The sequence below is a fragment of the Stegodyphus dumicola genome, chromosome 4, assembly GCF_044657685.1.
Source record: "Stegodyphus dumicola isolate Sdum_Otavi_A_Nest chromosome 4, ASM4465768v1".
NCBI classification, from domain to species: domain Eukaryota; kingdom Metazoa; phylum Arthropoda; class Arachnida; order Araneae; family Eresidae; genus Stegodyphus; species Stegodyphus dumicola.
The window spans coordinates 53,810,842-53,829,563 of NC_140771.1; the positions used below are offsets into that span (position 1 = coordinate 53,810,842).

The 18,722-nt window shown below is 32.9% G+C and overlaps 1 protein-coding gene across 3 annotated transcripts in view; it reads left to right on the forward strand.

The window, feature by feature from the left end:
- Nucleotides 1-18,722, forward strand: part of Syx5 (syntaxin 5) — a 97,994-nt gene that overhangs the window by 18,561 nt on the left and 60,711 nt on the right. For all 3 annotated transcript variants that reach the window (XM_085814889.1, XM_085814888.1, XM_085814890.1), the window contains exon 3: nt 7,589-7,674. In XM_085814889.1, the coding sequence (XP_085671015.1) occupies nt 7,589-7,674 (86 nt within the window). The remainder of the gene's footprint in view (nt 1-7,588; nt 7,675-18,722) is intronic.

Below are 18,722 nucleotides of genomic sequence, written 5' to 3' on the forward strand. Positions count from 1 at the left end.
TGCACAGGTTGATGAGCTGATTAGACAAGAACGGAGGATAAGCATCGATGAACTGGCAGAGCGTGTGAACATCAGTCACGGTTCGGTTCACACCATAATTCATGATCATCTCGGTTATCGGCTTTTGTGTGCTCAATGGATGCCCAAGATTTTGAACGACCGCCAGAAGACGGAGAGGTTCGGCGCTGCTTTGACTCATCTCATCCGGTATCACAATGAGGGTGACGACTTCTTGTCTGCAATTGTGACCGGAGACGAATCATGGTGCCACCACTACGAACCTGAAACACGCCGGCAAAGCTTACAGTGGAAACATTTGAATTCACCACCCTCGAAGAAAGCAAAGGCTGTCATTTCCTCGGGAAAGGTGCTATTGACTTTTTTTTCCGATCGTCAGGGGCCATTACTGATTGAATTTGCTAAACGTGGAGAGACGATCAATAGTTCGCGATATTGTGCAACGCTGGATCGGCTGCGTGTCGCAATCAAGAACAAACGACCTGGAAGATTGACGAATGGTGTGATCTTGCTACATGACAATGTTCGTCCATACGTCGCTGATGTGGTTAAGACACAACTGGCAAAGTTCAAGTGGGACACGCTGCAACATCCTCCATACAGCCCAGATTTGTCGCCATGCGACTTTCACATTTTCGGGAAACTGAAAAAACATCTCAAGGGTACCAGATTCGTGTCGGACGCCGCCGTGAAGGAGTCGGTTACAGACTTTTTGAATCGACAGCCCAAGGAGTTTTATGAGACGGGGATCACGCGGCTCATTTGTCAATGGGATAAATGTCTCAATGTTCATGGAGACTACCTTTAAATAAAGTACTCTGTTTGTCATATATTTGCATTGGCTCACTTTCATTTGACTCGCCCTTATACTCCCTGATAATTCAGCAGTACAAGAGATTTACTATTTAAATTCAGATGCCTAATAATTCACCTTCACAAGAGAATTTTCAGAATTATATCACTTCATTAATATAAGTAAAATACTTTAAAATAATTAAAATATTGGTACTTTACCGTTTTGCCGACCCAGGCGATAGTCGCCAATAATGGTACAACTGATGCCAAACGGAATATCCTTGCTGGTAACCTTTTACACCTCATTTTCAGAACAAGTCGCAGCCATTTCTTATCAGATTGATTGTTTTTTTCAATACTGCCATATAATTACGTAGAATTTTTACCAGATAGTTCAATTGTATGCCCTAAGGCCACTCGCGGTAATTAAGATGTCATTACACCACTCATCCGAAGGAGAAACTATAGAAAAGGTAAAGTCAAGGGTTAAATTCATCAGTTCTAATGAGAATGTACTAGCGAAATAAAGCACTGGACTTTTACATAAGCTATTCGTACGAATTGAAGTAATTCTTGCATTTAAACTTGTATTCCAAATTAAGATTTAACTTGAAATTAATGTAGATAATTAGATTTTTGTAGCGTAATTTACGTGAAATGAGATCATTTGGGGTCACGTGTTACGAACAGGCGAATTAGGATGATGAACTATGAAAACATATTAAATTCTTAAACTAATGTTTTTTTACAAATTTATTGCCATTTATTAGCTTTTCACAAAATTTTAAACAATATTAAACTGTTTATGCCTTCAAAATTAAAAATTCTTAGAACTAACATTTTTTATGTGTATACTGTATGTTGTCGCCAATAAAGTCTGCTTGGCGAAATGGAAAAGTACCAAAATATTTTGTATTTAATACAAATGAAGGATTTTTTATTGATTTAAATTATTAAATATAAGTGTCAGGGGCTTGTTTTTATAACTTTATAATGCTCATTATCTATATTGTCTTTTATTATAATTTTAGCCTGACAATTACAGTAAAACCAAAGCAAGATTGTACTTTAGCATATTTTGAATCGGGAGTAACTTTCTTTTCTTATAGGAATATGTTTACGAATTATGCTGTCCTATGTATATATGTATAAACGTGTACGATAACTTCAATTTTAAGAGAAAGCAGATTGCTTTGTAAGGAAATAATATTTTTTGCTTAAACATGTGCAATATTTGAAGTCTGTATTCAGAAACAGTCAGTATGGATATTTCTATTGAAATGTGACATATTTTACAATTGCAATACTTCCTTTACTTTGTTCAAGGAAGTAAAAATTTAAATTGTTTTGAAAAATTGAAATTTAAAAATTTTAGCTGTCATACTTAAAAAAAAAAGGGGGGATGTAATAGTCTAACTTTGCTGTGTTGCCAACAAAAAAGTATAAAAATTTTTTATACAGGATTAATTAAGGGTAATATTGTGAATGCATTGTATGAATGTGTACATATACGTTCTGTAGTCCGGGTTTCTGGGTTTGCATCATGGCTTGCATGCCAAATACTCAATTTCTTTTTAACATTTTAAAAATCTATTATTCTTTCCCTCAATTCACAAAAACAGCTTAGTTAAAAAAGGTTAGAAGCACAAAAGCTGTTATCGTTTGATGATGAATAAGGTAGTTTATTTAAGTTTTCAAAATATTTCCCTTCATCTATTTAGGTCATTTAAGTTTTTAACTTAAGTTTATAAATGCATGTGTCTCATCAGCAAATAAATAAATAGACTCTGAATGATATTTCATAACATATTACACTGAAAAAATTTCTATGACACTTGGTAAGCATGAATTCTTTTCCTGATTTACAAATATTTTACATGAAATAAACATGAATAAACATTTTATCATTGCAGTCTTAAAAGTTTTTAGCCATGCAGTTTTATTTTCACTGTAACTAAAGTATCAAAATACAGTCATTAAGAAATATAAACATTTATTAACATTAACAGAGTTGCCAACTCTCCCGATTTAGGCGGGAGACTCTTGATTTTCGACCGCTCTCCCGCCAACCTGATTTACAATATATTTCTCCCGACTTTTTCTTATTCTTAATATTTCTCCCGACTTTTATGGAACTTGGCTTAATACTTCGTTATATGAACAAAAAAAAAAAAAAAAAAAAGTGATTTTGGATGTCTGAAAGCAACTGAATTTTCTCTAGATTATATCTAAAATGAAACCTTGCGAATCAGATGAGAATTTCTGCTTTCTGATCGACAGCATACGTATCCAGAAACGTCGTTCTCCAGTTGTCCAATGGGCATCGAGCTCCACTGCGTGTCATCTGTCGTATATTAGGCAATAGCAAGCTCAAGGCTGTTATTTGGATGTTCTTTCGCTATTTCGTTCATCTTGTCCTGAGTTATGTGAGTACACGTGCCTTTAGGAAATAGTTTTAGAAATTATCGTCTTTTGATATGTCTGCGAGAAAGGTGAAATACTCGTGCACGTTTCAAAAATCGTACACAGTTGACTTTCCTTCCATTATTTCTTCAAGGAAATGTAATAAATTTGCGAGGTGTACCATCTGTCTTTGCGATTTTTCGATTTCGCTTGGTGGAAGGGCAGATGTTCTCAAACATGTGCGTACACAAAAACACAAGGACAGCATGAGTTGTTTTGAAAAAACGAAAAATTAAATTTTTCTTCGGAAACAAAAGACGAAAAAGTGATTAATGCAGAATGTCTGTTCTCTGCCTTTTTACTGGAGCACAACCTGCCACTGAATGCATCGGATCACGCTGCAGCTTTATTTAGAAAAATGTTTCCCGATAGTGATATCGCTAAGAAATACTCAAGTGCAAGGACCAAAATAGGTGCAATTGTTAAAGAAATGGATTTGAAAAATAAGTCTTCAGTTATTGATTGCATTAAAACAGCTCCGTTCTGCCTCTCTACGGATGGAAGCAATAATACCAATTCAAAACTGTATCCAATTGTTGTTTCTTTTTTTAATCCAGAGTCTTCAGAAATTGAGTGCAGTTTACTTTCTGTCCCCACTTTAGAAGGACATTCGACAGGCTTTAATATAGCACAGCTAATTATTAAAACTTTAAAATAAAATGCAGTCCCTCTGGATAATTGCTTAGCGCTTGGTGCCGATAATGCACCAGTAATGGTAGGCTTGAAAACTGGTGTTGCAGGCATCTTAAGAAAGGCAAATTCAGATTTGCAGATTATGAGGTGCACCTGTCACCTCTTAAATTTAGCAGCTGAAAAGGGGCAGATTCTTTACCATTAAATGTGGATGAACACATTGTTGATATTTATTATTATCTTGAAAGGAGTTCTAAAAGAAAGGAAAAATTGAAACAGTTCCAACAGCTGCATAATACTGAAATGAGAAAAATTTAAATTTTTTGTAATTTCTGCATCATTCAGCAATTCAACTGGCAGTTCTCAAAATAATACTGCAAAATATAAGCGTAAAGCTGATACAAATTTCTCTCAAAATAATAATAATAAAAAAAATATTGCTCAACACACGAAACATTTTCTGATTACTGTAAGTTTATCTTGTGAAGAACGAATATTTATGTTTTTTTCTTCGGACCTTAACAAAGCTTTTTGCTTTTTTTTTTACAATTCATTTTGCCATCATTCGATGTTCTGAACACAATTATACAAAGCAGAATTCCATCAATTCATGTTTTGCAACAATGATTTATGATCTGTTTAAAGACATTTTATCAAAGTTTGTAAAACCAGTCTGTGTTTTGTCTTGTAATTCTATATATGATGTGATTTATGGTGAAAGAGAAAATCAGAAGGAAGATGAAGATTTGGTAATAGGAGCTGCAACTACAAAAGTAGTGGAAGAACTTTCAGAAGAAGACAAAAATAAGTTTTATCTTTATGTTAGAAGTTACTTCTGTCGAGTATGTGATTACACACTATATAAATTTCCAGTCAACGATGAAGTGATTTTGCATGCTAAAGTTGCTGATGTTTCTGCTCTAGCAAATGCATCTTTTTTTGATAAAAGGTACTTTTTGAACAGATTTCCTGTGTTACTTCGTTTAGTCATGAAAGATGATGATACTGATGATGCTACTGATATACTGCAGTCGTAATTTTGCAGTTTACAATTAGAAAACTTGGATGAATTTATAAAATCAGCTAGGATTGACACCCAGTGGAGGATAATTGGAAAATTGAAAGGTGCTGATGGAATTTTAAAATATAGTGAACTCTCTAGAATTATGTTGGCCATCTTGACAGTTCCCCATAGTAATGCAGTGTGAGAGGATTTTCAGTGTTGTTGCGAAAATGAGGACTAAATTTAGATCTAATATTAGTGATGACACATTAGAAAAACTTTTATTAGCGAAAGCAGGCCTATGTGGCAATTGCTATGAACAAAATTATGAAGTTTCTTTCTTAACGAGAGCAAAATCTGCCACTGTCAATAACATTTGTATGAAAACTGATTAAAGTGCCTTTTTTTTTTTTTTTTTTTTTTAAACGATGAAAGTAATAAAAATGTTTTTTTTTGTCTAAGGTATTTTTGTTTTGCTTGCATTTAAGACTTAGTAACTATTTAAAGTTAATTCATTATTAAAAACTATATTTTTATTATTTAAAAAGTCTTTTTTTTTAACATTGTGAAAAATCTCCTGATTTCTTAAAAAAAAATCTCCTGATTTTTGAGTGTCATAGGTTGGCAAGTATGCATTAATAATCTCTTAATTAAAACAGAAAAGTAATACACCAAAGTAAAACATAAACTTAGCAAAACAGGAACCTTGTGTTTGGTGTAGATTTAGTCAAGAGGCAAACAGTTCCAGAGGGAAAGCTACAGTTGGATTTATACCCTACAGGAGCGAAGCAAATGAGAAAGAAGTGCTGTCTGTATGCAGAAATAGTAACGAAAATTGAAAAATTAAGTTAACAGAATTTTTAAATCATTGGGAAGGATGAGTCTTCATCTAACCAAGATAAATCTTAATGAATGGGAAAAGCTTCAAGAAGTTCAGTTCATCAGTGATAGACGTTTTTTGGATAATTTCTTCAGATCCAAAGGTAAAATGACGATTAAATTTCCAGCTATGATTAGCTATTGAAGACCTTGTTGATTTCTCCTTTTTGGACATAAGATCTGTACTCCTTGATGCGAAACTTTAATGCTCATTTCGTCTGGCCGATATATTATCTTGAACCACACTGACATGGTATGTTATAAATTTCCTAATAATTAAAGTCAAAAATGGAATTTTTTTTTTTTTTTTTACATTCTATTAATTCTTATTACAAGATAACTATAACTATCCAACTACAATTTGTTAGTTACAATGCCTTGTTGCTAAAGCAACACACTTTTATAGTATTAACTGGCTACATTTGAAAATATGTAACATCTCCCCTTTGGGGTTGATATATTCAGGGCTAACTTAAGGGCCTAAGGTAACAGATGATAATGATGCCCCTCTCTTTATTGTTTCTCACAGACTTCACCACTTTTTTTCCGTAGTTATGGTTGATAATTTTTGTAATAATCAAAGTAAGTTTTTGACGCTTAAATCAGTTAAAAAATTTATTGTTAAATGTCTCGTACACGTATGTTGATTATTTTTCATTCCTGTTTAATCCTCTCAAGTCAAAAAGAATATGATATCCAAATCTATTAGAAGTCATACAGAGCATAATATGAAATATGTGCAGTATAATTAAGGTAAGGTTTACTGGCTAAATATTTAGGTTATATTTTATTTTTACACTTGAATTTAAAAAAAAAAAAAATTTTTTTTTTTTTTTTACTGTTAAAGAAGTAAACTCCTTAATTATTTTATCCAGGTTAATTTTTGTCTCTTTCATTCTCAGTTGAGAACAAGCTAAACTGGTGATTGTTTCCTATGTACTGCTTTCCAAGTATTTTTTTTTATTATTATTATTAATTTTAATTTTGAAAATGAGTGTTAAGCCTTAGTTACAGCCACAGAAGTTAAGTATATGAGAGTATGTTGTGCATATATAAGGAAAACACAATGAAAGTGAATGATGATTTATTATCAGCAGTTCAACTAATCCATCTGATGCTATTATTTTTTTCAAGCTCCTCTTTAAATGATACCTTTATATAATTTGGATGGAAATATTGGTGATACATCCTCTGGAAACTTTCACATAATATCAACTGCCTTGACATGGATATCATTTTCAATTGCTTTCGTAAGAAATTCAGGTTAAATTACTTGATAAATATCAAGAACCTTGGAACTTTCTTCATACAATAACAATGATGACAAAGCTAAGTGTGTAAATTATCTGTCATTGAGTAAAACTCACTTAGCCTAAAGAAACTAAACCACAATCTGTTAGTAGTGTTCTAGAAGATAAGTTCTGCTAAAGAATCAAGCAGCTGTGTGATCATGTCAAGCATTGTGACTTGCAAGAATTATAATTTGAAAGTTAAGAAATAAGTATGCTGTTTTCTTTAACTTTTGATTTTGAACGAGCTTGATCTTAAAATCTAGATGCATTTTGTACATAATTTACCATTAAGTAATGTAGAAATCTATTTTGCTGTTGATATAAAAAGTTAAGTTTGCTGCTGTAGAATGAGTATTGTGTCTTGATATTAAAAACAAATTAATTTTAATCCTTTTTAAAATCAAATTGTATTTAGCAGAATAATTTTCTTTTCCATATTGATGAAGCAATATATTTGCCAAGAAACACCTACAAATATTTTTTTTTTTTTTAAATTGTTTTACAGTTGGATAATGGTTACATTCCAACAAAAAGAGGAGGAAAGTTTGTGAAGGGAATAGGGGAATGGAGTAATTTCATGCAAGTAGCTAAGTAAGTAATTTATATATTATATTCAAATGTTGTCTTTAGAGCAAACCATATAAATGTAGCCAAGCAGGTGTAGTTTCTTAATTATAGTCAACATTTACAGAAGATAGCTAAAAGCTTATTTTTATGCAACATGTGAATTAATAATATGAGGTTTGTTTTTATTTGTAATGAATTAAATCAAATTTAGTACTTTCTGATTATTTACATTCCCACCCAAATGTTGCAAACTCATTGCCAACTTGATTTTTGCAAAACTAATGCACGAAAGGCAACAGCCATTTTCAGAATCCATACTAGAGCATTTCAGTAAAGTTAAGAAACGTTAGCAACTTACCCCTTTTTTTTTTAAAATATTCATAAAAATTCTTTTTTGCACTCTATGCTCTCCTTATGTACACAGCTATCTGCTTTCACTGAAGTAAACATCAGAAATTGTAATTCAGCATCCGTGTGCACCTGATCGTCTGCTATACAAAAACTTTCTCCTCTACCGTAATTGCCTAGCAACGAATCTTGTAACGCACATGTGTCAGTATGGTTTGTTTTTTGTAAATTTTTTTTTTTTTTTTTATAGCTTGTTTGATGAAAATTTTGTTGCTTGGATTTTTGAATGGCTCCTAATTGAATGGTTAATTTTCGAATAAAATGAAAGATGGATTTAAAGGAAAATTAGTTTTGTTATTTTGTAGCTACAGTCCATAAAAGTGGTCCTTAGTAGCCGGAGTCAAATTCGCTGAATAAATTGTTGTTTCAAATGTTAAAAGCAATAAAAACTTTAGTTTGATCATGTATTAAAAACGAAAATGGCTAATGCAGATGATGAACTGAACAGTAGAGATAATTCTACAGTATTGTTATTGGATGAAAAACTAAAAGTGCTGAATCGACGTTGTAGAAACTAGGATTACAAAATTGGAAACTTTTTTGAAAGATTCAAATTTGAATGCTGACAAAATGCGTCTTCGAATCAAATTGGATATGGTTTCGATATATTATCTCAGATCGAATCGTTGAATCTAGAATATTATGATGTCATTGACAATGAAAATTTATCGAGTGTGGATTTAAAATGTGAAGAAATGGAAGACCGTTTAGAAGAAATAAAGGTAAGCTTACAACTATTATTATTAAAGTCAGATTTAGTTGATAAATCTTTAACAAATAATATTAAGGATCCTAATTCTATCACTATTAAGTTACCTGATTTAAGCTTACCATAATTTGATGGTTTTATTGAGAACTGGAGTAATTTTAAAAAACAATTTGATAGTTTGATTACAAATAACTTTTCTTTAAATGATATTCAAAAATTGTTCTATTTGCGTTTTGCATTAAAAGGAGACGCTAAAGTTCTAGAAACTCGAGACAGTTTTCAATCTTTATTTGAGGTTTTAATTGATAGATATGAAAATAAACAGTTGATTGTTATTTCTCATATTAGGAATATTTTAAATTTTGGTAAAATACATGTTGAATCTTATAAGAGTCTTAGAAATCTAGTTGATATTTTGAATAAAAACCTAAGAGGTTTAAACTTAATGAAATTAGAAGCTAATGAACTAACACATTAATTCCTAATGAATATTGCCATTCAAAAGTTAAAGAAATAAGAGAACATTACGAAATGAGTTTAACATCGACTGAATTACCCAAATTTGGAATGTTCATGGATTATTTAGAGAAACGATTCAAATGTTAGAAAATTTACATGGAGTTCAATTACCGTCACTAAAAACTAAAACTTCTTTTACAAATAAAACCAGAAATTTCCTGTTAAAGTCGAAGAGCAATTCCTGCATATTGTGTAAAATGTCACATTTGGTATATAGTTGTTCTTTATTTTTAAAAATGACTCCATATCAAAGATTTAATATTGTTAAAAAACATGCACTGTGTATAAGCTGTTTAAGTGATAAACATAAGCTTGCATCATGTAAATCCAAATATTCTTGTTGTTTATGCCAAAGAAAGCACAATTATCTATTATGTATTTTTGAAACTAAAAATTCCTTGTGTGAAAAAAACTTCGCCAGATTAAGATATTCTGCCAAATTTGTAGTCGGAAAATCTTCCCATTTCAGAGACTGCAGATGCTCTTAATACACAAAGCAAAAAGAACCCTAGTTTACTCGACGTAATAAAAAATCCAAACTTAACTGAAGTGGTAAAGACTTGCATCTTTAAATAAAATGTCAAACAAAACAGTTTTGCTTTCTACAGCCATGGTTAAGGTTTGATCACCGATTCGGAGTGATTATATTAGCAGCATAGCAATACTTGACAGTACATCTCGATCACATTTTATGACCTTGCAGTTGTTTAGGACCGACTGACCCATGTTCAACTGCTGTTCACATGGAACCCTTCTCCACCTTCAGTCCAGTTCGTTTCTTCGCTTGGTCTTAACAAACAAGGTAAATATTCCTCTTAATGGTTTAAGTAGAAATACGATGAATATTAAATGGAAATTAAATTACTTTCTTATTAGTAATAATGACTCTTCTTTCAATTCAGTAATAGACTTTCTCGTTGTACCTAAAATAACAGATTTTGTACCTGCTACCAGAATAAATGTAGAAAATCTAGAAATACCTGAGCATATATACTTAGCAGATCCAGATTTTGACAAGTCAGGAAAAGAACGATCTCGTATTGAGTGCCGAATGTTTTTTCGAATTAGTGGAGGAGCGAAAGATTCGATTATCTAGTACTTTACTTTTCCAAGATTCAATCTTCAGATTTATTGCTAGTGGATTTGTTGAAACTGAGAATTTACATCAATATTGTGTGCTAATCTCCCAATCTGAAAGTTTAGAAGAATGTATACATAAATTTTGGCAAATCGAAGAAATAGCCAACAAACGCCTTAGAAGTGAAGAAGAGGAGTTTTGCGAATTGCATTATCAGAAGACACATAGGAGAAATGAGAGTGCGCGTTTCATAGTACAGATGCCTATTCAAGAAGAAGCACTTCATTAATTAGGTGATTTAAGAAACGTTGCTAATAAACATCTTAATCAGACGATTAAATTATTAAATAAAAACCCAGGCCTAAAAAAGGCTTTATACCGATTTTATCAATGATTATGAAAGCTTAAATCGCATGGAAAGGGTTGAAGAAGAAAATCCTCCACCCGTTACTTTCTACCTTCCTCACCATGAAATTTTTAAACCTGAAAAATCATCTACGAAATTACGCATTGTGTTTAATGCATCAGCTTCAACTACTACAGGATCGAGTCTGAACGACATTTTACTCTCAGGAGAGGTTAAAGAAGATATTTTTGATTTAATTGTTCGATTTCGTAAATATAAAATAGCACTGGTTGCCGACATTAAACAAATGTTTAGACATATTTTAATCGATTCGTTGCAAAGGAATCTTCTACGTATCTTATGGAAAGAGCATGAAGACGACTCACCTATTATTCTTAGATTGAACACTCTAACGTATGGGACTAAATGTGCTCCATCTCTAGCTATAAGAACTCTAAAACAGTTAGCTTTGGATGAATAACAGAAATACCCTTTAGCTTCTGAAGTGATTCTTTCTGACGTCTATATGGACGACATAGTTACAGGAGCCTCTGATTTTGATTCTGCTATTGAATTAAAGAATCAACTAAGATATTGGAAAGCTGTGGAATGTCTTTACATAAATGGCACTCTAAGAGTGCATTAGACATTTTAGTATCTAAGGAAGAGTTTCACTTAATTTACGAAAACTTTTGGAATAATTTGGCAACCGGAATCTGACATCTTTACTTTTAAAGTCGCTTTTCAAGGCAAGTCATCTGTTACGAAAAGAGATGTCCCTGCAGTCATTACGTGGTTGTATGATCCTATTGGCTTTATCGGGAGAGTCATCTGTAAAGCAAAAATATTCCTTCAGAAACTGCAGTCTTTAAAACTGAACTGGGACGATGAATTACCTGAACCATTTGCCAGTCAATGGAATCGTTTCATTTTAATATTAAAGGAATTGGAAAATCTTAAGATAGGAAGATATGCTGTGCATTCTACAACCGATAAAAGGGCTATCGTAGGTTTCTCTGATGTTTCAACATCTGCATATGGAGCAGTGGTCTACCTAAATGCCACTCAAAATAACCCTTGTTTAAAGTTACTGGCAAACAGATCTTGAGTAGCCCCTTTAAGGACTCTATCTTTACCATGCTTAGAACTCTGAGCTTATTAAAAAAGTTCTGACTTCGCTAAATATAGACATTGAAAAGGTAACATTATATTCGGATTCAACAGTACAATTAGCGTGGATAAACGCTTCACTACATCAACTCAAAACATTTGTTGATAATCATGCTTCGAAAATTCAATCATTATCAGAAAACTTCGAGTGGAAACATATCCGCTCTAAGGAGAATTCTGCTGATTTGGTTTCTCGTGGTGTCAAACCTAGCGAACTTTTATCTTCAGAATTCAGGTTCAATGGACCTTCTAATCTTGACATGAATGTTATAGAAAAGGCTAGTTTGCATGCTAAGGACTATGAACTTCAGGTCCTATTACTAGAGATGTATTTACGTATGCCAAGCTAGCTATGGTAAGGCTAGTACAACAAATAGTATTCAAAGAAGAAATTTGAGCCCTTAGATAGGGTAAAATTATAAAGGATAGTCACTTAACACTTTATCGTGTATTAATCGGCTTTTTATCGCCAACGCCTACCGACCGATAGCCTATTAAGCGCTTTTTCCCCCTGGGCTACCTAAAAATAGCCTATCAATCAGTAGCTACAGCAATAAACAATTGCCATTTGCTATATCAATCTGCATTTTATTATTAGTATTGAAGTACATTGCTCACTTGGCTTAAGTGCATTGCTTCGTAAACTCCGACATTTTCACACCGTTTTAAAAAAGAATACCGTTCACGATGAGCGAAAAAAGTGGTACTGGAGAGTTTTATTTAAACGATTTATCAGATTGCCCTGACAGTTATTCAGAACAGGGAGAATCTGTGGCCGGTCGGACGTGCGTATGCTGTTGAACCGCTAGCGGTTGGTAAAGTGTTAAGTAATTTAAATCCTTTCGTCAACGAAAATGGAATACTTAGGGTAGGTGGCAGATTAAATAAATCATCTTTATCCTATGACCAAAAGCATCCTATTCTGCTGCCTAGGGATCATAACTTAACTACTATAATTATGCAACACTTCCATTTAAAAAATTTACATGTTGGTGCTCAGACTTTGCTGTATTGTGTTCTATAGGAGTTTTGGCCACCAAATGGCAGAAACACTGCTTGTAAAGTAGTATATAACTGCATTATGTGTTTTAGAAATAAACCTAAAATAGCTCAATAACTTATGGCACCATTGCCGAATGAAAGAGTTTCCGTGAGTCCCCTTTTTTCCATAACTGGAATTGATTTATGCAGACCCTTTTACATAAAATATAAAAAATCAATGAAGAGATACTTTAAATAAGATATATGTTGTTATTTTTGTATGTTTAGTTACTCGAGTGATACATCTCGATTTTGTTACAGATCTAACATCGCAGGCTGTAATTGCAACATTAAAAAGATTTTTCACACGACGCGGCCTTAGCTCAACTATATATTAAGATTACACTACCAACTTTGTCGGAGCCAACACCAATTTGAAAAGGCTGTTAAACCTCGTCAGCAGTTCTGATGCTATACTTCAACTAAAAAATAGCTGCACAATGTGTTCAGAAAACTTCTTGCTTCAGGTGGCCCCAAAAGAAAAAGTCTGCATATGAAAGACCAGATGAGCGAGGCGGCCAGGAAATGTCACCAAAACGGGAAATAACTCTACTTGGAAATGTCTGTCGCAATGGTCCATCCATCTGGAATTTTCCCATGATGTCTAAGTTGAAATGTTGCCGAAATAGATGCTGGGTAGCAACAACAGAGTAGTTATTCTTGAAATAACTTTCAACAGCAAAGGCACGATGCTGTGCACTCCGCCGATCCATATCACTATCACACTCGAAATGGTAGCCCATTAGTACACGAATACGGCATGAGCTGGCGCGCATTCATGCAGTACGTTTCTGTACTACCCAATTCAAATTATGCTATGAACGCTGCCGCACCCTGTATTAATAATGCATATCTATTTTATTTAAAATGTAGTAATTTGTTTCTTATTTGTTTAATATATATATTATTGCATTTAATTGTTTCTAACTGATATATGTATCAAACTTTGAATTTCTTAAATAATTTATATTAGTTTTGAAATTAGTATTTGAACGCCGGGCGGGATGTTGGCATCTGATCATCTGCTATATGAAAACTTTTTGTAATTCTTTTTTCTTAGCTTGTTAGATGAAATTTTTGTTGCTTGAATTTTTGAATGGCTGCTAATTGAGTGGTTAATTTTCAAATAAAATAAAAGATGCATTTAAAGGAAAATTAGTTTTGTTATTTCGTAGCTACAGTCCATAACTGCATCCATCATACAACTTCAGCAATGTGCACCAGCCTAACCAAATGCACATACTTGGGTTTTCATATAGGCAACATCATGGGTTGCCACATAACTATTTTGGTGGCATACTGCTTTGTTTCATAAATATTTTTCTTAGTAATTTTGGTCGGGATACAGATAATCAGAAAGAACCTCAGATGATACTGCAATGTGTAACCACCTTCAGAGCTCTAAATTTAGTGCAAAATTTTCCATACTATGAATGATTTTAGTTTATATGCAGATATATTGATAGAAAACCTGTTTTCATTGAGAAATTAGGAAAGCTAAAATCCTAAAATGTAGTACAGTCAAAAGTTGTTAATTCGGACACCCATAATTCGGAATGATCTATAATCCGGACCTCAAAACTAAAAACTTTCTGCGCATGCGCCGCGTTGACACATACGCAAAGGCGTTGACGCGTGCGCATAAGACCTTTTACGACTGCGCATATGAGTGTGCGCAAGTGCAGAATACGTTTTCGCGTGCGTGTTTTATGTATAATGGACGCATAAGCTAAATAATTATCTATTTCAGTTAACGTTGATGATTGCGTTGTTCCTTAATTTTCGAATTCGATCCGGCTTATTATTTTTTGCAGACTGTAAGAGCAATTTTATAAAAGTAAGCTTAAACTTTCGATTATATCAAATAGAATTTCCGATATATATTTGTTAATATGTAAAGTATCTAAAGCGAAAGTATGTTTTGAAATCGGAAATCTGTTTATCAATTTCACGCTGCGGCGGGCGCATAATGAATTGGATGTTGAACTGTCAGCACTATCCTTATCTTCAGAGCAGATGTTTTGATTTTATTTGGCTTATAATTCCTTACCAAATGTAGTATTTCATCTCGATGTGCTCCGTCTTTGATATGATTTAAAACAAGTTCCTCGTCATTATAATTCGCTTCCGATAGCGAAGAAAGTAACAGTGGTTATTGAAAACGAAAAAATTTCGATTGACAAATTAGTCAGTATTCTCGACACAGCAATTATAGGACTTGAACAGCGGAACTTTGTAACTGAACAAGAAATTATGTCTGTTTAATAGAATTAAAGAGAAAGTACTATCACATAAAACGAAGCAAAACTTAAACAACTTATATTGAAAGAAATGTTTAATAAAGTAAACAAATAAATATTAAGCTTTTTCTTTTTGCAAATTTTGATACCCTTTAGATCATAATTGTTCTTTATTTCATAAATTACGGTTTCATATTTTTAATTTTAGAATTTCTGCATGCCATCTTACGAGATTTAAACTGATGATCTATAATCCGGAAAAATCGATAATCCGGAATCGCCGAAGTCCCGACGAGTCCGGATTAACGACTTTTGACTGTATCTTAAAGGCTGAATTTTCTTTCTGTTCAGTTGCTGTTCAAGAGGAAATGTTTGTATACAGTGGTTTTAATTAATTTTTATGTGAAGGACAAGGAGAAATTTAGTTTACTTCCCCTCCCTTTTTCTCCTGGTGTTCTTTTCTTGTTCTTATTTAGGAACTTAACCATGCAATGAAACCTTTTGTGATTAATTGTTTCTGAAAGTAACCATCATTTGATAGAAAATAAAACATTATCTGAGATGGCATTTCTTCAGGAATCATAGTTTGGTGTATTCATAAGTTTGTTTATTGGGCAACATGCTGCTGTTTTTGACAAAAAATGAGAATTTATAAATCTTCAAAGCTCTGATCGTCTGGCAGAACCCAACTCTGTCATAGGCCTAGGAAGCCAAAGAGGGTTTGTTTGCTTGACTAGGGTTACTATCAAACTGGCAGCACTTCACGAGTCTAACCTGGCAACTCCCTAATTCGTTAGCTACCCACTGGGCCTAATCTAGCCAATTTCCCAGCATATCCTTCCATACTACTAACAGGAATTACCTTAACCCTTTACCTGGGCCTCTCATATTGACCAGCCATGCCGGACATTTTATATTATTTAATCTAATGTAGCTGTTTTTTTTTTTTTTTATCTTATAGTAAATATAAATTATTTAAGTAACTTTAACTGTTCTTATTCATCACTCAGCTATTACTTAATTAAATCTATTATTAGATTTGGTAATTTTACTCCAACTATTGTTAAGTACAGTTTCTTAAATTTTACTTTTATATTCTTAATGTTAGAACTTAAATTCTTATTTAATTTCCCTTTATACCTTACTGAACTCATATATTTTTTACTTGCCTTATCTGTAAAATCGTGAACTGACAATTCCCCACAATTCTTCTTTCCACTTGCACTCACATGTAGGTAAGTGACCCACTTCCCTTTTAAATAGACTACCGATCGCACATTTCCACGACAATCGTGCATGTGGCGCATGCCTCACTACAGGGATTATAATTGTTTTTTTGTGAAGGGGCACTTCAGAATATTGTCACTTTCATCCGTAGCAAACTTCTTTTTGTATGCCTTTCTTTAACCCATAATGGTGTTCTCCTTACTGTTTAGCCAATGCTTCTGTCTTAATTGTTTCAGTTTAATTTCAATGATGTGGAGGTAATTATAATTTTACGTAATTGTAATTTTAATAATTTGTTACAAAGGTATTCTGTAAAAAACAGCTGGGTCCTTGATCTAAAGCAGTGTTTCTTAACCTTTTTGGCACAATGAACCACTTCAAAAATTTTAAATATGTCACGGACCCCTCTGTGAAAAAAAAATTGCTTAAAAATCATTTATTACAAAATATATTCTGTTTTATTATTTTAATATTTTTATTTCAATAGTATAAAAAATTTGAAGAAATTAAAATTTTTAATGTGAAGGCTGTTGCTGCTTTTCCTTGATTAACAGATTGAATTGAGGGATGGTTTTCAACAAAGCAACGCGCATATCATGTTCGACATTCAGTCTATTTCGATGTTTTTTTTTTTATTGTGACAAGTGTGGAAAATCCCGTTTCGCAAAGATATACTGTAACAAACGGAATAATGGCTGCCATAGCTCGTTTTACAAGCAGTGGGTAGGCTTTTCTTAAAGAAGACCAAAACTCTCTAAGAGTTTTTGAATCAAAATCCATTTTTAACAAGGACTTTGTTTTCAAATCAATTAGCTCATCTTTAGCAAGGTTCCTGTCATCGATACAGTTAATATCACAAAGAAAAGGATTACGAATCCACAACTCATCTTTTATATTTATTCCATCTGAATTGAAATATTTTTCAAATGAAACTTGAAGTACTTCCAGATGTTCACAGATTTCATTTTTCAAGTTATTCAATAACAAACTATTTTTCCGAGATCCATTTTCAAAAAGCACTTCGTCCAACATTTGAAAGTTTGCATATATCCCATCTTGAATTCTAATTTTCCAAAGTGACATTTTCAATAAAAATGCCTATAGTTTCTCAGTGGCATCCATAATTGTTGTATCAGGCCCTTGAATTGAAAGACATATATCGTTCATGTGGTTAAAAATGTCTGCCAGGTAAGCCAATTTACATATAAAATCTTTTTTCGTGAAATATTTGAAGAGTGAGTTATTGTTTTCTTCTTAAAAAAGTGATACTTCTGTCTTCAACATGAAAATTCGTTTCAAAACCTGCCCTCGTGACAGCCAGCACACTTCCATGTGGTACAGAAGTACCTCATGTTCTGCGTTCATATCTTGACACATTGTTTTAAAAAGACGATTAAGAGCTCTACTTCTAATAAAATTCACAGTTTTAATAACTATTGACAATACTTCTTTTAAGCTGGTTGGAAGAGTTTTTCTAGCCAGTGCATGTCTATGTAAAAAACAATGTGTAACAATATCATTAGGAGCCTCTTTTTTTACCAAATGGGCAAAACCAGATTTATTGCCAAGCATCACAGGTGCTCCATCCGTACAAAGTGAATGAAGTTTTTGTTTCCAGTCAAAGTTGTGTTTGGAAAAGAAAACATTTAAACTCGCTAAAACATCAACTACCTTTGTAGTTTGCAAAAGAGGCTCACAAAATAAGAATTCTTCTTTGATAGTATCAGCAGACACGTAACGAACAAAAACAAGAAGTTGACTGTAATTCAAGATGTCTGTAGTTTCATCCAGCTGCATACTAAAGGAAAATGGCGATGCTTTCAATTCATCGATGATCTGTTTCAAGATATTGCAAGAAATTTCAGCTATTCTTGAATGTATCACATCCTTGGACAATGGAATAGCCTCAAGGTTTTTTCTCTGTTCCAATCCACAAACTAATTCAACCATTTCCAGCGCACATGGCTTAATTAATGTATCTCCAATGGTATGCGATTTCTTACTTTTGGCAATACGATATGCAACTCGGAAAGATGCCTCAACCAAAGGTTTTTTTTTTAAAATACCAAATCCAAGTGTGGTTAATGTTCCAGATTTCGAAAACTGGACTTTCTTCTTTGTAAAAAATTCTAGATCTTTAGATGCATTTTCAGGATGAAGAGATTTGAGATGATCTATCAATTTTGCCAGTTTCGTACTGGCATTTGCCAAAACTTTTCCACACAGAAAGCATTGTGGCTTTTCAACACTGTCCGATTCCTCCATGCAGCAGAATCCATATTTTACATAATTTTCATCATACTTCCTTTTTTTTGGACATTTTGGGCTACCAAA